Source organism: Boleophthalmus pectinirostris, unplaced genomic scaffold (genome assembly GCF_026225935.1).
Source record: "Boleophthalmus pectinirostris isolate CB_2022bp ecotype Guang Dong unplaced genomic scaffold, ASM2622593v1 HiC_scaffold_21, whole genome shotgun sequence".
NCBI lineage: Eukaryota > Metazoa > Chordata > Actinopteri > Gobiiformes > Gobiidae > Boleophthalmus > Boleophthalmus pectinirostris.
Genome location: NW_026571175.1, coordinates 12938867 through 12963015, shown reverse-complemented (window position 1 = coordinate 12963015; position 24149 = coordinate 12938867). Strand labels below are relative to the sequence as shown.

The following is a 24149-nucleotide window of genomic DNA, read 5'->3' as shown; positions in this document are numbered from 1 at the left end:
ACTGTAAGAACTGTGGCTAGGTTGGTGTACATACTAGCCCTTTAATTCAGCTCCCTTACCAAAATACCCTGCTAAAGTTCGATTTTAATTTCAAGCTAGGACTCCTTCTGTTGCCGTCAGCCCTAGCCTCTCCCAAAGCCATGGTAAAAACTGTTTTCATTGCCTAACCTAACCACAGGCCTCACCTAACCAGAAGAATATAGTTGTTTTATATACACAGAGTTAGCCTAAACCCTAGCCATACTTACAAACCTAGCTTTCTTGTCTCTGGCTAGGTATGAAGGGTAAATGATAATTTTTATGCATGCAAGCAGATACGCAGATATTCAAGCAGATTAAGTATGACTGTTGTCTGTGTCCACACAATATTAAAATGTGAAAAATACTTGTAGAATGTACTTATAGAATACCTTTAAATGTATTTTTTGCAAATACTTATAATACTTTTCAAGCAGCAAGTCACATTTAAATTATATGCAATTAAGTGCAAAAACACAACATAGAATTAAAACCATCTTAATGTTTGTTTCACTGTTTGTTCTGTATTTCCTGTCACTAACTGGAGAAGGCAAAATCACACAGGCATTCACAACAAGAGCAGTGTGTTTATGTTTTGTGTTTTTCTCACTAATCATGCACAGTTTCAAGCCTAAATTGTGTGACTAAGTAATGCCTTGTATTCCTTTGATTTTAGGAAATTGTACTGGAATACAGTTACTCAAACTTAGTTTTCTGAATACGTTTTCTCTGTATATGTATTCAGTTACTTCTCAACACTGGCTGTTTTATTTTTTATGACAGTTGGTGTCCAGTGCATGCTTTCATTTGTTAAGGGTGTGAAAATGCTGCAGGCTAAGACTGTGACTCTGGCCTCTAAAAATAACATTTAGAACGTCATAAGCCAGGCTAGCGTCACTAAGTAAAAGGAAATGCTTACCTTATTATGTTCATTATCCTTCTAATAATTTCAAGCATGCAAAACGCTTGCTTGAAAGTAGCAATGAGCTGAAACTAGGTAACATAGGCTAATTGTTCTGAATTTGCACAAAAATCTTTGTCTCTCTGACACCCATCCAAGACCAAACTTCATTCCATGGAGGTCAGGTCAGAACCTTCTCTGTAGGCTAAATTACACCTGCACTACCTGTTTTTTTTTTGTTTTTTTTCCCATTGCTATTAGTGATTAGTAGTTTTCTAGTATATAAATCCAGTGGCAGAACGTAACAAAGTAAAAGTTGTAAAATACTGTAGGTATCTGTACACAAGTGAAAACTTTTTAATTTTACTTCACTACATTTGGGATCAGGTGACTGTACTTTCTACTCCAGTACATTTTTGAAAAGGACTGAAAAGTAAAAGTATTTTTATTTTTGTCTAAGACTTGCTGATGGGTTTATTTTTAACAAACAAGTCTTATAAGTCCTCAGAATCTGCACCAAAAACCTTTGCTGTTTACTCTTTAAGTACATTTTTAAACAAGTTCTTTAATATGTTTACTTAAAGGTTGTATAGAGGATTTTCCAAGGAACGAGAAATCCAGCGACTGTTTGTCCTTTTTGTGCGCATGCGTGAAACCACCCCCCCCTCCCCTACAGCTCCCTACGTAGAAACGCCTCCTCCCGCCTCCTCTTTACGCCAGAAACAGGTTTGTTTACAGCCGGTGCACTGCACATGACTTGTAAACAACTAACTACAGTGTTGGTTAGGCAAGGAGGAGAAGTGAGAAGCGGGGGGAGCGGGTGTGCGGACATTTCGTTCGCGGACGAGAAGTGAGGAGCAGGGAGAAGAGCGGAGCAGGGAGAGGAGAGAGGAGAGGGGAGCGGTGCGCGGAGATTCCATGCCCGGAGAAGTGAGGAGCAGGGGGAAGAGCGGATCGGGCAGCGGGGAGAGGAGCAGGAAAGGGGTGCAGAGAAGGCTCCGCAGAGATTCAGTGCGAATGAACTAGCTACAACACGCAGCAGCAAGCGGACTCTTTCTTTGCCTTGAAAATTACGTTTTCAGACACAGGATATCGCTTTCGTGTCCTGAAAAACATTTGTCTAGCTCTTGGAAATAAAGTACGTTTTCATAATAAGCAGAAGTGACCTGTCCAGGAGTAATTTGGCGACCAATGCGTCAGTCTTTAGACCCTGCGTCTGCTTCAGTCGCGCCATCGCTGGAATGAATCTATAAGAATCACCTTAGTTTGGCTTCGCTGCTTTTCCCCTTGTCTTCTTCTTTCAGTGACCTCAAAAACGGACTTTCTTTTGCGGCTAACTGCTCCTGGATTCTTGTCTGCCATTGCAACAAACTTTGTGCTAACTGCAAGGAAGATATAGGTAAAAAAAAGCCGCTAAGAACTGTTGCGTTGGTGGAGTAAACAGCGTCTGTGTGGCTTGCGTCTGTGAACTGCGTGACGGGCGTACGTAAACCACGTACCGGCGGCGCGCAGGCAAGTCAGTTACGCTAGAAACGTAGGGAGATTGATTGACAGCCTGTCAGCTAACAGATAACGAGGCAGTGTCGTTATCTATTGGCAAATGTTTAGCCCCACCACGTCCAGAGTTGATGAATTTTTATTCTCTTTTTTTTGGTCATCATAATTACAAGGCTACTGCATCCTCTATAATGCTATCATTGACAACTTGAAACAAAAAAAAATCCTCCATACAACCTTTAAGTAGATTTGTTTCATGTGATATGGGCCTATAATCATAATAAATGATCTGTGTAATTTTCTTGATAGAGGTTTTACCTATATTGACTAAATACACAATGCACCCATTATACTGTCAATCTTCACAGCTAAGAAAACAACCAAAGCTCATTGCATATTTGAAACATTTACCAGTGATTTACACTAGCTCCCAGTGCTACTGCTGTCCTGGTGTAATGCCATGGCCCATATCTTCTGTCCCTGAGGTTTGTGGGAGCAAGCTGAATCTGTGTGGGGCTCTAATGAGGGAGGACCACCCCAGAAAGAGCTGCCATTAAGTCTTTTTCCATATGTAAAAGTGCACAAAGGTGCATTGTGCCCGAATGTTGCACAGGGAACCCTATAATCAACAACAACAACACATCCGCTTCTTTCCAGACTTCCTCTCACATCTAACACATTGACTGTTTATTATAGATAATTGGCAATACATTTATTTCACTTAATTTTAAGTACATTATGAAATAGTGACAATGTGGTCTTGATATGTTGCTTTGAAAGGTGAGTTTTGCCAGCACGGAAATGCTAAAAACTACTAGCATTTGTGCAACATGCTTTCTGGTTTGTGGAGAGAAAAGAGGTCAGATGGAGCACACAGCAGTCTCATTTTGATTAATTTTGAGCTGCTTTCACAATAGATATGTATACTAGATGAAGGCCAAAAAACCCCCCCAAAAAATAAACTAAAACTAAGCAAAAAATACATGGTCACCTAGCACTCTCAGCAAAATTGATTAGCTTTGTTCCACCTTGAGCATTGAAATATGTTTGAAATTAGTCTGAAGCACTGAAATTAATCTGCTGAAAGTGGATGCTACCAGCTATGGGGGAATAGCAAAATATAGGAAAAAAAAAAAGTTAAATTAAATATTGTTTAAGCTTCTAAAATGCTGCATACTGAAGATTCCAAACTAGTGCTGGCCAGAGACATTAATATTTGGATTATCACAAAGCAACTTCAAACAACCATAGTTATACTTCAATGCTATGACGTGCACGGCGCTAACATCAAACAAGTGGCCATGGATGAATTTATAAGGCAGTAAAAGGGGTTTGGGCTGTGGCTGAACGGCCTAACATCTGTGCTCAATCTTCAGCGTGCCATGTAATGAGGATTACTGCTCCTTTGTTCTCTGCTCAGGGAGAGAAGGAGCCAGGTAGGGGTCTGTAAGCTCAGGTAAACTCGCATAGACATTCCCTTCAGCTCATGGAAAACATCAGCACGAGCCTGCAGAGAATCCAGGATTAGCGGTTGGATTGCGGGTCTTACTTCAGAATTATGGGCCATATGCATCAATTGGTGGTGGTTAGACTTGGACCTGCATGGGTGCTAAGTAGATTGTATCTGATAAAAGCAATGTGTCATTTGTCAGAGCACTGGGTATAAACTATTTTTTTTGTAAAGCTGAAAATATTGAACTCAAGACAGTCTTAAAAATGAAATTCAGGGGCATGAGAGAAGCATGTACAACAGGGCATTGTACCACTCAATCACATAGACTGTATATAGAACAGTGTTGTGCAAGTTCACACTTTTCATGAACTAGTTCCAAGTTCAGTTCACACTTGTTCAAAATTAATAGTTCACGTTCATAGTTCACAATTTTAATTTTGAACTAGTTCAAAGTTCAGTTCATTTTATATTTAGGTGAGATCTGTAAATGAAAGGCTGCATTTATTTTAGACTAAACCAGGTCTAAATCAGGACTGAACCAGGTCTAAACCAGAACTGAACCAGGACTAAAAAAGAACTGAACCAGGACTGAACCAGGTGCGATCGGGCGTCAGCTGCGTTTATCTCGGTGGAGCGCGGACTTCTGCGTCGGTCCTTTCGCTCAGGATCACGGTCTACACGGGCGCACCTCCGGCGTTTCACCGCTGCTGATATCGCGGTGATTTTGGCAAATTTGTATGAAGAAAAACGAAAAACCCACCATTTCAATCCAGGTTAAAAAAGCATTGTGACGCGCGTTACTGACATATGTACCAAGTAAAATAATACGCGCGCGGAGCAGCACGTCCTGTGCGTGTAGATTTCAGAAAATAGGATCCATCCTATTTTTTGACGCTCTACACGAGTTTAGGCGCATATCCCCGTCAAAATACACAGAGAGCATGTATCTATTGTTGTATTTGTGCATTTACCATCGGCACATTGTGCTCCCTGGGCAGTTGTGTATCATGTGAAAGAGCCCAGATCCACATAGACTGTTAATTAGTGCTTTGAAATTTACTTTTGAAATCCTTGCGTTTGCCGTGGTCAGCCTGTACAGAAGGTAAATACAAGCAGCTAAACGCGCCCAGTCAAGTTTGATTGACTTCACATTGAGAGACACAAGAGCCCGTACGTTCCGCTAAAGCTGCCGGTGGAGTCGCCTTCGCGTTGACACGCGGCTGTGGTTTCGCGAGGTGAAGTGCGAGCAGATCGTCACTCGTCAAATTCCGACGTTTAACTGAACCCCAACAGTGACGTACGTCGTTCATCACACATAATTTGAACAAATTCACGTTAAAGTTCTTGATTTACAAAAGTGTTGCGTTCAGTTCAAAGTTCACTGAAAAATGAACGTGTTCAATGAACGTGTTCTTTTGAACTCATTCATGCACAACACTGATATAGAAGTCATCAAAGGGAGTGTGACATCATCCCTAGCATTCCAGTCAAATGAAGCTCATCAAAACTGCCTTATAGAAGAGAATTTGGAGCTTCCCAAACTGCCAATCTGGAGTAAGGCTGTTGAAGAACTGCAACACTATCAATCAAACTCATTGCTAACAACATTTGAATGAATATACCTTATTTGTCTGTTATTAATGTTCATATCTTGATTTTCCAAAATAGCTAAATAAAAAAATTAAAAAAACACCAAAGACCAAAATGATAAGCCTGCCAGCAACAGTAACAGAGAGAGGGGCAATGCTTTTTCAGTATAAATTTAAAGAGTCGATGGACTGTATATAATTTCTATTTGGCAAATACAGTTATATTTTGCTTTATTTAATTTGTTCTGAATTACTTCTCATTACTTCTCACCAAGCTTGAGATCTAGAGCCTCGAATTTAGTTGGATGGACCTATCAGGAGGACTAGCCTTCTGAATGATTTGGATAGACTGATGAAACAAATGTACCATATGGGCACTAAGAGATCAAGCAAACTCCACAGAGGAAAGCCCCATGGTGCTTGGGAGGTGAGAGTGACAGCCAAAATGACTACATGAACCACGCAGCTTATCCAAGTGCATAATGCTTATAATTATTGTTTTCAAGAAAATGTCACTGGTCAATTGGTTAAATCACATCACAGCTCATCAATACAAAATTCCATCCATCCCAGAAAAGAGAAAGACTTCCGGTGCTAGTGAAAAGCAGCTAAGATCCTTCCATACTGCACACTACACCAGGTGGACCAAACCCTGTGGGAGGTGTTGGCATAATAGGCTGGAAACCCTGACATAAGCCACCTCTTATCCTAAGGACATGGGCCAAAAACAGAAGCTTCAAAGAGGGGGACAGGTGTGTGCGGATCCGCCTTCCAGCACGCGCTACTTCATCTGGGGGACGAGACGCACCAGCAAGAGGTCCTCTGGAACACTACCAGCCCTGGTGCCTTCAGATGCCATGACCAAGTGGCTTTACCCCTAATGATGCATTCGTTAGTTTTTACGACTATTGCACCCCATAAAGCATGTTTGATCTCCACTGATCATATGTGGGGTTTGTTAGCTATAAGAGCTGTTATACTTGTACTTGAAACATTACATTTATCACAAAGAAAATGCTTTCAGTATAAAACAAAACAAAAGTGGGCAGAACTGAAAGCCATATGCCTAACGATCTGTACACACGCACTGACATTACATACATGTTTTTTTTATCACTGTCACCATATTTACAACTTAGGTTATCTAAAACATGGCACTATAAGCAAAACTATTTGATGGATTTGTTTTCTCTCTTAACATACAAGCTTTCAGAACTGTAAATGAAAATATCCTTTATTATATGACTGAATCAGCTAGCTATCCATGGATCCCAAATGATGAAAAGTTAGGACTGTTGCCATAGCAATTAACAGTTCAAAAGAAAACATTACCTCTTCCGAATGGTCAACAAAAATTTGGTATCAGTATTATCATGGTCAAAATAATCATATCGCAATATTTTTATGATTTTTTTATATTATGAACAGATTCCATATTTAAAATACTGTTATATTATTGTACTTACAGTGAAAACAACAATGATCTAGAAGAAATCATTATATTGATAAACACTATTATTGTTTATTGTCCCATCCCTAGTACATACTTTGAGCGGGTTAGTTGGAGATTGTCTGTTACACCAACTACGACAACTGAGCTGTGTATTTGACCAAAGCAAATACACAACTCAGTTGTCGTAGTTGTCACATGGTTTCCAGTATAACACACGACCTGAATAACCTGAATGACATGAAAACTGCTCCAGAAACCTGCAATGTCTGGGAAAAATAAACTTCTTGAGGATTTGTTTCAGCAGAACTGCATCTCACCCAGACCCCAACTCACACTTGCAGTGTGTACACCTGGCGTAAAGTCGGTCAGAATTGTCTTGTGCCAGATAACATAAGTTAATATTTCCATTGGCTGTACACCAAGCTCCCCTTCTGACAAGTATTTATGACAATGAGTTAGTTAATAATAGCTTCATTATGTGGAATTTCAAGGCAGCTTAATTAGTATTGTGTGACAAAAGCAAATAAAACAACATTATGTAAGGTACAAATCTGAAAGGCTGAGATGACTGACGACAAAGCTTTACAATAACAATATATCAAAACTACTGATTGTGACCAAAATGGAAACTATACTATATAACTGAAACATATATCGCAATAAAACTTCCATTGTAACCAGAGCAAGTGCACATACCGTATAGACATGAGTCATGCTTGGAATGTTCCACAGTATGGCATTAAACATTTGTCTTCATGGAGACAAGCACAACAGGCATGTTAAAGGGCAGCTTGTTGGAGATATTTTCTTTTTTGGCAATAAAACAAGTGTAGTTCAATAAATACAAGATATGTTTAATGCTATTATGGAACATTCCAAGATAAGCTATAACATCTCCATGGAGACAAGCAGCACCACCAGAAAATTTACAAAGAGTACCTTTAATGTAAGTGAGCATTCCTAGTTCACAATCGTGTTGTGGCTCAAAATAGAAAGACATAATAAACTATGACATGATATCAAATGTTCCATACACTTGACCCATTTCATTTGTCTGTAAATATTCGATCACTTCCCGAAGGCTACAGACATTTTTTCCTCTTTGTCATGGGTGAAAATGTATTATTCACTGTTGGAATATTGGGAAAAGCAAAGGAAGCGTGCCGGCTTGTGGTTGGATTTCTGACATGTTAAATAGCCTATAAAAACTTACCATTTACCCCGCTAACGGAGCGTACTAGCCATTTGGTCAAACCATTACATTTGCCCTATTTCAGTGTTGCATACATCCTTTTTTTCCTTTAATAGCAACTGAATTACTCAGGGTTTTTGGCACTTCTAGCATTTCAACTGAGACAACAGTAGCTTCATGCATGCAAATAAATGAGCTTGCAAATGACTAAATAATTACTTTTAAAGGTCCTATGTTTTGCGAAATTATGATCTTAGAATGTTGTTACCTCCTCCTAAAACATGCCTGGAGTTGTGTTTCATTAACACATGTTTGAGTAATCCTTTATAGTTAGTCTACATCTACAAAGCTAAAAACGTTCTGTTTCATCTTGTGATGTTATGAAGCGGCAGTTTTCAAGTAACAGCTACCTTTTACCATTTATTTAGTAGAGATTGGCATTTACAGGGTTAAAACTATCTAACTGGTTCTGGGAAACGTGTTTGAAGTTTAAAAACACAGTGAAGCACTTCTTGTATTTCCATACGACATCACAAAGAGGAGCGTTTTCTTTTTGAGAGAATAAATATGCAGGATTTGTGTTTAACATGTGTGAATAAAACACAACACAGCACAATCCAAGTATGTTTTTGATGAGGAAACAACATTACATCATAGATTAAAAAAATGTGTGTAATATGTGACCTTTAATAAGAACCATCACACAGAGAATATGTTAAGGCCATGAATGTAAGTATATCAAATTCCCCACAGCTCTGTATCATGGTGCCAGTGTTTTTTTTGTTGTTTTGCATCGCCTCATTTCAAATACGCATTTGTCTTTATAATGACGGGTTTATGTACTGTGGACCATAATGCAAAATCCCTCTGTGCTTATCCCTGCCAATACCCTGTCTATACTGAGTGTCGCATGACGTCTTTGGCTTTCTATTCATAGTCATTTGTAATCAAGTAGTCAAGTACATCAATTCACACAGTCTATTGAGTGGTAATGCATATTGATACTTTGCAGTGACATAACACTGGGTGTGTTGTACATGTAACTGTACAGTAGAATATTCAGAAGTGACAACAGGTGACACAATAGCAAACACTGCCAAAAAAGTTTTAAAGTCGGAAAGCTCAAGAAAAATACAAATGCATTTAAACAACACATTTTCAAGAGACTGTGATTAATACAAGAGTTCATGGTCCCATTTAGGTTTGATTTCCCCCCCCCCCCCCCAAAAAAAAAAAAAAAAGGTGAGAGTGAACCAAGAGTGAACTCTTGGTTAATTATAGCTTGTGACAGAACAAATCATCTCGCCTTTTGTAGTTCTAAATAAACCAACTTCTTCTTGTCAGACTGTGTTTAAACAAGCCTCAGATTAAAGTCTAACTTGAGTAACAGAGCTTCAGACAGAGTAGTGTCTTCAGTTAGTATGACATCAACCACAAACAATCAATAGCCTACACTGGCTTTTACAACTGTTTTAACAATGAGACAGTAAATGTGTCTAATATGGAAGAAAGAAATATTTATTGTTGAGCAATTAAAACACCTGTAATTGATAAAATTTGAGATAAATTGGTTTAATGCCATGCCTTGGAACATTCCAGAAAAAGCAAAAACACCTCCATGGAGGTAAGTAAGCGGCACCTTTAAATATCTATAAAGGTTACTGTCAGAAGCCAAATTAGACTGACATTTAAAATAAGGAAACTCACTTTAAGAGTAATTTATTCTACATTACTGGAGCTTGGATCTTCATCCCAATGCAAATGAATGGAAAGTGACTGTAAAAGCTGTTATGATTCAGAAACGTGTGCAGTTTGCCACTAATGAATTGGAATTGGAAGCGATAGACGTGTTTATTCTCCCAAAATACAAACTATAACTTCTCGGAATATTAAAACAGGGGATCCCTCTTGGCAGACAAATTCCTATATGAAGTCATGTGTTAATAACTTATAATGGGACTTAACTGTAGGGCACATTCCTATGTTCAAACATATAGGATGAACCCAGGAGGCATGTAAATGGTGTCCTAACTTCAACACAATCCAAAGGGGGACATATTAAATAGTTTCATTACCCTCACTGCTGTCAGTTGATAAAAAGAAATCTTCATTGTTTATTATTTATATATTTTCCCCAACTAACCCATAATAATAAAAAAATATATATTATTTAAGATACTACTGAAGATAGACACTTATAACTGAATACATGAAACATATACACAACATGGACACACCTTTTCATTTAGTTTTCTTCTTTATTTCCATGTTTATTTGTACATTCTGCCTAAAGCAAAACTATGCATTTCTTGACTCTGGCATGGCATAGCTGTGAAGAGAAAGCCATTTCATGTGAATTCAAGAAGCTCATTGTATTATAATATACAGTCAGTGTTGGGGAGTAATGGATTACATGTACCAGAGTTACGTAATCAGAGTACAAATTATGAGTAACTGTATTCAGTTACAGTTACTGTTTCAGTGAGTGGTAATTGGATCACAGTTACTTTGTTGAAATAAATGGATTTTTTTTTTTTTTTTTGGTAATTCCACTCATTGCCGGAAACTAAACCAGGTCTGAACTAGATCTAAACCAGGACTAAAACGAGGTCTAAACTAGATCTAAATAAGATCTACAACCAGGTCTAAACCAGGACTAAACCAGGACTAAACCAGGACTAAACCAGGACTAAACCAGGATTTAACAGGACTAAACCATGCTGCATGGACATGTCTCCTCTTCTATCAATAATATTTTTTTATTTGGTTAAGTAAAGTCTGGGCTTTTCATTTTCTTTTAGCAAACAAAACATCTTATGTTATGATATCCTAGTCTTTGCTTCTCTACAGCAAATCACTTAATCTAAAGTATTCAAATTACATTACTCACTTTAAGTATTTTAATGGAGTACGTTACAAACATACGTTTGGGGTATGTAATCTGTAATCTGTAGGGGAATACATTTTAAAAGTTACCTTCCCAACACTGTATACAGTATAATACTATTTTGTTCAGCTATTTCACTTTTTTTGCTTACACAATTCCATATATCTTGTACCATATGTTTGATGTTTTCTCTATGTAAATAAAATGTAGAAAGTGGTAAACTCACTAACTTTAAATACACTGAAAAAGAAGGTGTGGCTAAATTTTTGACAGGTAGTGTAAGTTTAACACTAACACTGAGGCAAAGCAATAGTTACAGAGTGGTTAAGCCTCTTTAACTCTTTGCAGAGGCAATAAGTAAAACAAAACACACAATGTCTTACTTTTTTTTTGACAATTACAAAAATTCCTAAATGGTCTACTGTAATGTTGAGTATAATATTCCTGTATATTTACTAGTCCCTTCCTTCAAATGATTCCAATCTACAGTCTAAGCAGTGCACTCTATATATCGTTATCCCTCTATTGTGACATAGCAAAGCATAAGCCCCACTACTGAGGCAACAGGTCACAGATTTATTGCACTCACACTGTAGTTTTCCTGGAAGTGCGGCTTGAGCCAATGTTATATTTACCCGGACGACGATATCTGTAGCTGTTGCTATGGTGACATACTATGGTAAACAGGCAGATTACGTAAAAAGGGTGGGGAGTGTAAATAGCAGAGGGTCGGCTGACTGACACACGGACATGGATCACTGGTACAGTAGGAGCACTTATGTAACACAAGTGACTGATGAAGGCTAGTCCAAATCATCACTGCATTGTCCACACGTTCACACAGGTAACATTTAAATTGTCAGGAGGCCATTGTTGCAGCCAAAGTGTTAGCATAGTTTTTGTTTTTTTTGTGCAATATGCATATGACACAGGAAATGCCTTAGTGTCACAGAACTATGGGAACATTTGTTGAAAGTCACAATAGCAATTTGTCTATGTCAACACCAGAAAGAAGTTATTGAAGATGGCCAATCAGGTTCTACTGCACAGTTAATCAATCAAGTTGTTGTAGCCTAATATTTAAATATGTAAAAACATATATTTTTTGTTGAGTCAAAAGACCTTGTGTTAAGTAACCTTGTCTAAAATGAAGGTAACAGTGGGAAGTTGTGTTGGCTAGTTTTAATCTTTGCCATAGATATGATTTCTAAATTATTTTTTTTCAAAGTTTGGGTGCGGACTTTTGTAGCCATGTTTGGTCTTGCTTTTAAACCATGATACAGTGATGGTTAGTTTAGGTTTACTTTTTTTTAGTGACTGTCTGGGTCAATATATTTGAAGTTTCAAAGCAGTTATAGTAGTGATTTCATTCTAAGCTGAGTCATTGTCTAACCCTGAATTTAGCTGTGGTATGTTTTATATTTAGTTTTGGTCTAGCCAAATTTTAGTTTTTTTTTTTTGGCTAGATCCTGTTCTGGAGTGGTCCAGTTTTAGTCCTGCTTTGGTTGTGGTTAAGTTGAGACAGCATTCTGTGCTATAAGTTCATAATAAAACAAAAGCTTTCATTAAAAAAAATGTTTTGAACAATTGTGTTTCTTGCACCACTCCCTCAAATCTGATTTAGTTTTTCAAAATTTTGGGGTCTATCCTTTGAAAATAGCTTTGTTTATTATGCGCATTATATATTATTTAAATGTTCTTCCAATTCCATTATCTTCAATTTATAAACACCATAATAATATTACACCATAACAATGACACCATAACACCATAACATGACACCATGACACCATAAAAATATTCGATTTGTATACTACACATGTGATTTGTGCACATGTGATTAGTGTCTGAGGGAGGATGAGTGCTTCATGGTGGTTTCATGCTCACTTTGAGAAGAGACTAATAGGCCCTTCAGCATCTCAAGGTGCACAGGCCTAAAAGTAAATGATATCACCACTTGTACTCACACTACTGTTTGAGAACCAATGTCAAGTCCAGCTTGTACAAATGAATTTCTGCCTGGATAGACCTGAACAAAGAACATCTGCCAAAAATACATTAGTCATGTTAAACAAAAGACTTGATGGACATGTCACCTGTCAGTGCTATTCTACTTTGGGGCAGGCCGTGTGCACTGGAGTCATGCACATTCCATTCTTGGTTTGAGAGTGGAATGGAAAGAAGTGACCAACGTATGGAATTACATAAGAGTGACGCAGTTAGCTGCTTAGCTATGCACATACAACAGCCTACAGAAGTTTTTGTTTATAGGCAAAAAACAGAATATAATTCACTTAAAGATGAAGGGATAATGAGCTTTAGTTCAGATTCAGGTTGTCGGTAACATGTCATACAGTTTTTGTTTTGCTTCATAATAAAGACTCAGAACATAGTGTTTAGTTTAAAATGTTTCCCTTTGAGAGCACATTTGTCAAGTCATACACAGTTTTTAGATGTCAGATATACTGTGATAAAATTAATATTAATTGTGCAATAGTAACTACAGGAGTATGGCTTTTTAGACCACAGAAAAAGAGCAAGATCTTTTGGAATGCATAAAAAACACCAGTAGACAAATTACTGCGAGAATACCTTAAAAGTATTTATAGACATTTTACAAGACAGACATTACTTACATAAATCAGGAGTGACATTGCGTCCATTAAGATCAGCTCAAAATATAAAATATATTTTGTTAAGACATGTGTGTGTGTGTGTGTGTGTGTGTGTATGTATGTATATATGTATATATATATATATATATATATATAGATATATAGATAGAGAGAGAGAGAGAGAGAGAGAGAGAGAGAGAGAGAGAGAGAGAGAGAGAGAGAGAGAGAGAGAGAGAGAGAGAGAGAGAGATAGATATAGATATAGATATGTAGATGCTATTGTTTTACCTCCAATGTTTGGCATTCAATCTATCTGTGTATAGATCTGTGGAGAAGGAAGCCCATTTACAACAATACTGTTGTTGCCATACTGTTGAACATTTCAGATAATGCAATGACATCTCCATAAAGACAGGTAGTGCGTCTTGAAAATGCTATGTACAAGTAGTTAACCAAAAGCCTCTCCCTAATGACTTAAATATGCATTACGTAACTTTTCTAGTGAAGGGACAGCTACTTGCTTGTCTCTACATAGATATTATTGCTTTAAACTTATCAATTTTGGATGTGTTACCACATCAAAAGTATACCTGGAGTTGCTTCATTTTCATTCACACACACACACACACACACACACACACACACACACACACACACACACACACACACACACACACACACACACACACACACACACACACACGCACGCACACACACACACACGCACACACACAGACCCTCCATATTTAAGATGACTTCTTCTGTCAAACACTCCTTGTGGTGTCATGTGGTCATACATGTAGCAGGTAGGTAGCTGAATTGCCAGTCTCTATGGAACTAAACATAAAAGGTAGCTTTTAAATTGAAAACTACCACCACATGACATCACAAGGTGGAACAGAGCATTTTGAGCTTAGGAGATATAGACAGACCAAGGCCAATATAAAAATAAAATATGATAATACAATAGATAGCCCAGGCCTGGTTACAAGCTCCACACAGTGTACAGCATATAGGACTACTCCTCCATACATTTAAGCAGTAGCCTGAGCGTGGATTGCCCTGACGTCCTATATCCTCAAATTACCGTAAAACTTGCAATTAACATTTTTCCTACAAACTGTGAAGCAGCCGTGCATTGCAGCGCTCATGACCGTGTGCGTGGGGCTTGATCGGAGTCTCCAGCATGTGTTTTCATAAAGCTCCCTCCTTCCAGCCAATGGGAAGGCACGCACTAACCCACGCACAGTAAAAAGAGAGGAGCGAACTCTGAGCCGGCTATAATCTAAAGAGACACAGTCAGCGAGCTCAGACGCTCCACGCACTTCTGCACTGGGAGATATTTCACTTGGGAAATGTACTTTATCTAACTTTATTTCGGAGCTCTGTTAAACAATCTTGGCACCGTTAACTCGATCTCAAGTCACTCTCCTCACCGGCTTTTCCGTGGAGTTTCAGTAGCAGCGCTTGTGACCGCCCAGTCTGGACACCCATGCCCGGTCCGGTCGCTATGTCCCGCGGTGACGCCTCGGTGCAGAGTCGGCGGTTCAGCGAACTGTCCTGGGAGCAGGTGCGGCGTTTGGACTCCATCCTCGGGGAGAGCGTGCCCATTCACGGCCGAGGGAACTTCCCCACACTGTCCGTGCAGCCCAGACAAATTGTGCAGGTGTGCATCTTTTTCTTTTTTTAAAAAAAATATGAATTTAACCTGTTTTAGAAATAGGATATGAGAACACTAGATATAACAAATGTTAAAAAAAAAAATTTTACTTCTTAAACTGAGATGATCACATTTGGGCAAGATTCTTTGTCAGTAATTTTTTCCTGTATGTGCATGGGGCATGGGATGATATGGACTTGTTAGGCTATTGCTTTTCAATGTAAGCCCACTTTTATATGTTGCCTTATGTAATAACTCTTCTTTATATCTTTTATTGAATACTTAAGTTTACACAGTCTACACGATTACACAATCTTCAAATAGCTAGAAAAAAATATCATAGGCAACATTGTGGAAAGTAACCTATTCAAATGAAGTAGGCAAGAAACCATAACCAACATATTACTTGGTTTTACTTTATTGTATGGACAGCTTTGAAATATTCCAAACATTCATATGTCACAAACTATTGTTACTATTGTGCTTTGTGCTCTTTGACTTTTGCACCCTGGCCCAGCATGACTCCAGTAGTGTAATATATTTTTTACATACTCAAAGTGCTGTCTAGTCAGAACCTGTAGTCTAGAGTCAGAGACCTAAGCGGAATATGTTCCTCAGTGCAGAAGACCCCCTCCCTCCCCTCGAACATAAACACATGCTAACAGTCCCACAGTGATATACTACTGACCTGACAAGTTGTGAAGTAGCCATGTGCTCCAAGATACCTTTGAGATTACAGCATGCTGCTAAACTTAACTCACACAAACATAAATGTCAACTGTAGTTCATCCTTTAAATGTTTTCCTATTTGTGTTTTTTATTTGGTTTGGAAAGTACTTGATACAATGAGTATCAAAGAAATGAGAAAATGAGAGGTCACCTTTTCTTTTTTTGACATCAACAAGGACTTTTTTTAAGGACTGTGGCAAAGCTGATTATGCTTAAAGGTGCACTATGTAACTTTTTTATGGATGGTCTGTCATCTGCTTGTCACCATAGAGATGTTAATGCTAATGTTTAATGCTTTGCCTGGATTGATCCACAGTATGGAACTTCTGTATCTCCATGGAGACAGCACCAGGCCAAGTTACAGATCAGATGTGTGGAGAGAGGCCTCATTTTCAAGATATTTTTTGTAATAAAATACCTGTTTTTGGATCAAAGCAAGATAAACAAGTTTAATGCCATATAGTGAAACATTCCAGGAAAAGTATCTCCATGGAGACAGTCAAGTGGCAGACCCCCGCAATGAAGAAGTTACATAGTGCACCTTTAAATAGATTTGATCATCAGTCATAGTCTTAACACAGACATATGAGTGGAATGATCTAATGCCATGACTTTTCTTTTCCACTAGCTCACGATTCACTGCTTCTCCAGTCATTTTTTTCACAGCTCTCATGAAAACATTAAAGACGGAGATAATGACAAATCTTGAGAATATTTACTAGGGATAAAACCCATCGTGGAAAGAAAGACTTGCCTGGGTTTTCCTAAAATGTCTTCACGTGTTATGCAGCTTTACGTTTCCCCTGAGTGAATGATATTTTCTTTGGTACTCCTTTGGGGAAGAAAGACCCTCACACACTCACATAACAGTCGAAGAGCCCCTATAATCAAGGAGGCCCCTTCCTACCATCTGCTCTGAACATCCCCACTAATGTCTTTCCCTCATAAGATTGTCCCAAGACCCCAACTTTTAAAAAACTTTCCATGAAGCATATAGCTGCCTTTAAGAGATATTTCAAAGAGAGGCTTCTGGAAATTTTCCTATACTTTGCCTTGTATCAGATGGAGAGGCACCGCAGGGTACTGTCATGGCTCTGCATTTTTTCATGCCTCAGTGCAGGATGTTTGCCAGATAACTGCTGTTGACTTTTGGATGGTTTATATGAAAGACTAACACAGACAATTGTAATCATTGCCATGGACCCTGAAAAAAGTGATTAAAATTTGAAATGAAATGTTTGATAGAACTGTAACTGTTAGCATACGTGTTAGCACATTTTTGGGTGGGTGGTGGGTGAGTTAAATTACTCACAAAGTAGTAATCTAAAACAATCTGCATCAAAGACAAAACATTTAAAAGTTTATTGTGTAAAAAAGAACCTCCAGTCTGACTGATGTTAGTAACATTTAAGTGTTAATTGTCTGCCCATAGAGCGATAACATAATGTGACAACAAAAAAAGCTAACGCCATATTTGCTGTTATAGCATTTGCCAATAAATTCTTGACACGTTGACATTTTCACATGATCACATTTTCATATGAACATGAATAGAATCTCATGTCTGCCTGGAAAGGAGGAAAACAGTAATCTGCACCAATACAGTAAGTCATGGAAAATGAGTGACATTAATGAGAGGCATTTGGTGATTTCTAAATGGCTTCAAACCATGCTTAAACATATAACATCATTTGCGTTGAGCGCTTTAGGAGCAGCCAGAGGTGACTTAACGAAGGGCTGTCATCACGTGCTAGGTTAGCCTGCCCAAAAGATCCCACTCCCATAGAGGCCCTGTCAATGGTGGGTTTGTTTGAGGGCCACATTTGAATAACATCTGTTTGTAGTCTGTGTGTGTATGTGAGGCAGGGGAGCGCAGAGGAAAACTCCTATAACCCCCATTGATTTTACATCAACACTTCTCAACCCACAGCCAGGATATAACTATGAACATTTCACCATTCATCTACTATAGCTGTGCATTTATTTTTTTGTTTTTATCAACATTTGAGTTTCGGTCATTTCTAACCGTAATCATCTTAGGTCTTATAATGAAATGGTCTACAGCCAATCATCTGTCCATAAAAGCATGTGGTTTGGAGAAGAGTTCACATTGTGGACAAAGAAATTAGAGAATTTATGCTAAATTGCAATTATGAAGTATTATTTATGTTCAGAAAAATTATATTGAAAGTAATTTTTATTTGACAAAAATCAAGATTGTTCAATATCAATAATATGTTCATATTGACTAGCTCTGCAGTTAGCTATCAGAAAGTACCAAACGACTTGAGCATGAACTACGGATAGGCCGTTTTTTACGCAGTATGTCGGATGGGGTTGTCTGTGGAAGTGGAAGATTGGAAGTCAGTCTGTTTTTGTTGGCCATCTTGTGTTCCATCTTCGCAGCGCCACTTACCAAGTAAATTGTTGTGTCTGCGATTCATATTTGTGATCTAACCAGTAGCATGCTTCAAAATATGCAGGCTTTTTTGTGGTAAATGCTAAATGGCAAATGTGCTAGATGGCAACAGAGAGCGAGTGGCATTGGAACAGTAAGTGAAGGATGGATTAGTGCCTGTAATAACACTGGTCTTGACTGTAAACCGACTCCTCACAGGGCTATTGTTGAGATGGAGCTACAAGAGGGCGCCACATGCTCCCAGTCCTGGTTTGGAGGACAGGAACATTTGGTTTTGACTAATTTTTAATACTTGGTTTGAGATGTCACAGTGGAAGATCTTGTCTCAAAGTCTTGTGGCTTGTCAGTGGTACAGACTATGTTATTGTTGCACAGACTAGCTGGAAAAACGTTCAAGAGGGATGTTGGAGACATCCACATGAGAGGTTTCTAAATCTTGATTGAATTTGAAATGTAGGGTGAAGCATTTACATTCTGGGATGCTATGGAAAAAGACAAATTTTGACTTACAAGAACCTACAATTTTGCTTTTAAATTCCAAACTGCAGACGTATGAAGCAAATTTTTGAAACCATTCAAAAAAAAGATATGGTCTTCTTGAAATACAGAGATGAGAGTCATTTTTTTTGTTTTGTGTCCTGAAATAAGCCCACACAGAATCCAAAGATTTCTTATAGAATTTGTCCTATATTGTGATCCAATTCATGCCCCAAAACATCTGGATAGCCTTCAGTCAATTTCAAACCATAGACACTGATGATAGATTAATAAATGCCTTCATGATTTTTTAGCTCCAATATGTTTTGATAACCCAATATGAACTTTGCAATTAGCATTTTTATTCAAAAACAAAATTACAAAACTATCTATTCAAAAGCCTCTCTTGGATTAAGCCTTTCAACTTTTATAGCAATAGCACATCTGTGAACTCTTACAGAAGCTGACTCCATTCTCTCAAAGCATCAATCTGGGTCCCACTCCATCATCAAATTACTACGTGCGGGGCGAAAAAAAACAAAACAAAACAAAAAAAACAGGTGAAATGACCACCCGTGCATAGGAGGTTTAGGGAAGCATTTAAAATCAAGATAAAGAAAAAAAAACCCAACATAATCATTCACAGCCATCTGCCAGGCTACTGTATTTCTGGCTGGGTTAGTTTTGGAGCGGTTTCTCAGGTCAGGGACTCATAACTCCTCATTCACTGTCACCATTTCCTTGGCAAGAGAGAATTTCTGACTCACTGCCCGGACTCGTCATGGGCGTCCAGGGAACCATGGGCTGTAAATGGCTGGGTCATTTTAAACTGCCATAATAAACACGCATTCATCCCGCAGCCTAAATGAAATAACCCAAGGAAACTATTGAGTCTGCATGAGAGGAAGACTAGGGCTGTTATGTGTCGCCAAGGCGTTGTCAACACCAGACAGTCTCATAGTGTTTGTGGCTTTTTTGTTTTACGGGCTTTGTGCCCGAACGTCAGCGGAAGTGTCTCCCCTCTCCAGGTGCTGCTGCGTCATGAGGGAAGAGCACTGGACTGCTTTTATGAGGAGTAAAGATGGAGTGTACTATGAACCAATCAGTACTCCAGGAAAAGTTGTTATAAGTTGTAATGTCAGCAAATATTCTCTTGGCTCAATTGTGTAGAATGTGCTTTATGTGCACTGTCCAACTATGCACTGGTTATGTGCTCTTTTTAAAATTACATTTCTTAACATTCTATTTTACCATTTAGTCCCTGAAAGAGTTTATTCAACTATATATTTTGCTTAGTAAATTATTAAATGGTCAAAAAGCCAAACTTGTAAGTAAACTATTCTAGCATGCTACAGACATTCACACGTCTTTTTACAGGCCACTCTTGCATTTTTTTCATTAAACGCTATCATAATATTTTCATTATTATCTCAATCCTTGGTAATGTTTGTTTCAATGTCACTCTTATTACCATACTCAATATACTATACTGTGTATAGCTTTATACAACTGCCGTCTATACACTGCTTATAGAAACATTCATAAAAGTATGTTTTATTACTGGAACGGTTTGCTTTGAGAAGTATAACTGCAACATAGCCTTGACTGGCAATACACATATTGTATTTGGTACTGTTTTCACTCTCCATCACAAATTAGCACACCCTTTGCAGCTTTAAGTAGCACTGCTCCATTAAAAAGGGATTTATGGGTTTAGGATTACTCTTAGTATTGTGATATACTATCGGAGTGTCTGAAATAGGATTAGCATGCCTGGATGTGTGTATGTCTGAACAGATTGATGGCTGGTACGAGAACTGCCAGTCCCTGATGGTGTAGCAAGGGTTGTCTTACGGACAGCTGTGTTTCTGATTTCTCCTGAACGCCTCGTTTGGCTGTTCCTTTTGGGTTTGTGTTGTGTTTTGAGTAGTGCAGCAGACAGGAAGCAGGAACATCTCAGCAGCATGGTGTGTGTTCCAACAAGGAGATAAATCTTTGAGTCGCAAGTGGAGTTTATACGACGGCACAGGGATCGAATTTGGCGTTATGCCTCGGGTTACAAAGTTCACAGCAGCATTTCTTTTGAGATGATTACACCACGCAGGTTCAGACATGCCAGTACCACAGCTCACACATAATATATCAAAGGGCTATTCTGACAGTCTATAAAATTGACAGATATCCATACTTAGGCTTGTCACGATAACAAATTTTGAAATATGATATAGCCTATTGCTAAAGAAAATACAGACAACAAACGATAATACTGAAACTAACTAACTAACCACTGACACAATTATTCCCCTAAACTTTTCTATGTCTACACTATTGAAAAAACAAAACAAAACAAAACAAAACACCACAATAAATAAATAGCAAAATGCAACACTTTAATAGTTATATTGTATCTATAAAGAGTCATAGAAGTTATTCATTTTATGGTTTAAATCTGATTATATAACAGTTCTCCACTAGTACAAAGGAAAAGTCCCCACGATAAATATTCACCCAAGAATAATGTTGTTCCATCTGTCAGGTATTGAACAAGAGATGTCAGTATAGCAATAATTATCATGACAGGCCTATCCATACTTTATATTGCATAGGTTTTAGATTATTTTATGATGATTTTATCTGTGTATAGCCAAGCATTAGTGGAAATCTTGATTGTATCTTCCATCTTGGTCATGTCCTCCAAAGGCTTTGTCCAAGTAATAGATCTGTTATATTGGATTTGTTTGCAATGAGACATATTTTCTTGTAGAAGTGGATAAAGAGATTCAGATGTTTTCCATTTCTCGGTGAATTAAAGATGAGATAGGTCTGATTGAGGTTGTGTGTGTGTTAGGGCGTGCTATAATACTTTGCTTTTGTAACCTAATTTGTTCCACACACTAAAAATTGCAGAGGGAGTGTGACAGACTGTTTTTCATTTGTAAGCACTTTAAGGGGTAGTAGCTCGGCAGTGGCTTGCACAGACTTGTATTCAGGCATGTTTGGCTCCTCAGATTAAATCTTTTGCTAGATACAACACTCATGTCTCTCCTCTCTCTTTCAGGTGGTCAGGGCTCGGCTGGAGGAGCAGGGCGTGGTGGTGCGTGATGTGAAGCTGAACGGTTCTGCAGCTAGTCACGTTCTCCATGAGGACAATGGGCTTGGATACAAGGACCTGGACCTGATCTTTGGCCTGAACCTCAGCGATGACAAGACCTTTCGCCTGGTTAAGGACGTAGTGCTGGACTGCCTGGTGGACTTCCTGCCTGATGGAGTATGCAAGGAGCGCATTTCCCCCCTCGCCCTGAAGGAGGCCTATGTCCAGAAACTGGTCAAAGTGTGCAATGACACTGACCGCTGGAGTCTCATCTCTCTGTCTAATAACACGGGCAAGAACGTGGAGCTCAAGTTTGTGGACACTCTTCGAAGGCAGTTTGAGTTCAGTGTGGATTCCTTCCAGATCACTCTGGACTCTCTGCTGCTGTTCGACCGCTGCTCGGACAGTGTCATGTCTGAGACTTTCCACCCCACGGTGCATGGGGAGAGCATGTACGGAGACTTTGAGGAGGCCCTGAGCCACCTGCGCACCAGGACGATAGCCACACACAGCCCAGAGGAGATCAGGGGTGGCGGGCTGCTTAAGTACTGCCACCTGTTAGTGCGGGGCTTCCAGCCCTCGTCTGAGGCTCAGATGAAACAAATGCAGCGCTATATGTGCTCTCGATTCTTCATTGACTTTCCTGACATCAGTGAGCAGCAGAGGAAATTGGAGGGCTATCTGCAGAACCACTTTGCAGGCATGGAGCACAAGCGTTACCAGTACTTACTGACACTTAGACAGGTGGTGGACGAGAGCACTGTGTGTCTGATGGGCCATGAGCGCAGACAGACTCTGTCACTTATCTCTGCTCTGGCCCTGCGCGTTATGGCGGAACAGCATGCCATCCCAGCTGTGGCTAACATCACCTGCTACTACCAGCCCGCTCCTTACGTTAGAGACGTCAATTTCAGCAACTATTATGTGGCCCAGGTCCATTCGCCCATGGGTGCATGCAGTAACTCTTATCAGACATGGCTGCCTTGCAGCTGAGCTAGAACGTTAAAGGACTTTAAAGGATTTTTGTATTATTTGATTCAGGCTGAGCATTGTACTGAAGTGCCCTTGGTATTTTTGTAGCAAAGTGGGCTTTGATCTGAAGCCTGTGAACAAAAAAAGAAAAAAAAAATCTCTTTTGCCAAATGTTTTATCAAAACCATTCCACTAAGTTATATTGTTTATTACTGCTGTAAAAAGAAAAAGAAATACTCGAGCCATTGGGTACATTTTATATTTTCTAACAAGAACACCTATGGTAACATATAAAGAGATGTTGTATGACTAAGGAGCTTTGCTGGTTCTGTTTCTGTGCAGTTGAAGCTGGGGGCAGGTCTAGATGAAATGTAAATAGTTGGTAAGAACCCAGAAAGCTGTTTTTTGTTCCGACTGTGGTTTCAGCTGACGTGACCGGGAGAGAAAAGGACCAAAGAAATACTTTCTTGTGCAGCATAAAAGCAAAGACTGTATGTGGTTCCAAGTGCCTAAAACTGACCAACATCTACAACTTTATAGTAGTGGCTTTGTGACTTGTTTTGGAATTTTTTTTTTCAGCCAGGTTACTGTGCAAAGGTCAGGGTATTTTGTTATCTAAAAAAAATATTAAAATGTGTCAAAACTGAAAAGATGTGTTACATTGGTCATTATTTTCAATTTCAATCATTCAGTGTAATAACAATAATGTACTTTGTGTGAATTTTTCCCCTACACTATCTCACTGCTGAGAGCGAGGTGTCTGTACTATCTGCTCCTCTCACTCCTTCAGACAGCAGTGGCCCGCCCCGCGCACAAACACTCACTTGTTTAAGCTGTGTGCATTTTTTTCTCAGAGTAACAGATTCCCCTGAGCTTGGGCCCATACATTAGCCATTTCCTTTCACTGGTGCATCCAACAAGGGCTCTCCTTGGCTTCATTGACAGAGAGAAGACTGCGGGGGCTTGTCCTGGATGAGTGGAGCTGTGTGGGGGCAGCTGGGGACCAGGTGTTGAAATGCATTTACTAGCTTTTTAGTTGAGCTGGGGAATTAATAAACTTTTAATCAAGACTGAGGTTCAGTAATGACTATGATCAGCTGGGTCTTTATATTTTAATCATGAGGTCCACAGCCAATCTTTGGCCAATAAAAGCATGTGGTTTGAGTTCAGACGAAGATATTTTTGAGTTAAATTGT

General features: G+C 38.9%; 1 protein-coding gene across 1 annotated transcript; it reads left to right on the top strand.

The window, feature by feature from the left end:
* Positions 1–14907: 14907 nt before the first annotated feature.
* LOC110167298 (terminal nucleotidyltransferase 5B-like) lies at positions 14908–23491 on the top strand. The gene is made up of 2 exons (XM_055157436.1): positions 14908–15271; positions 21949–23491. Exons 1-2 carry the CDS (start codon positions 15098–15100, stop codon positions 22972–22974), a joined length of 1200 nt encoding a protein of 399 aa, XP_055013411.1. The 5' UTR covers positions 14908–15097; the 3' UTR covers positions 22975–23491.
* The last annotated feature ends 658 nt before the right edge of the window (positions 23492–24149 follow it).

What these genes read in the sequence shown, in the direction of transcription:
- LOC110167298 (XM_055157436.1), top strand. Translation starts at nt 15,098, where the DNA reads ATGCCCGGTCCGGTCGCTATGTCCCGCGGTGACGCCTCGGTGCAGAGT. An exon ending in AGCCCAGACAAATTGTGCAG is followed by an intron (nt 15,272 to 21,948) that starts GTGTGCATCTTT and finishes TCTCTCTTTCAG; the next exon opens with GTGGTCAGGGCTCGGCTGGA.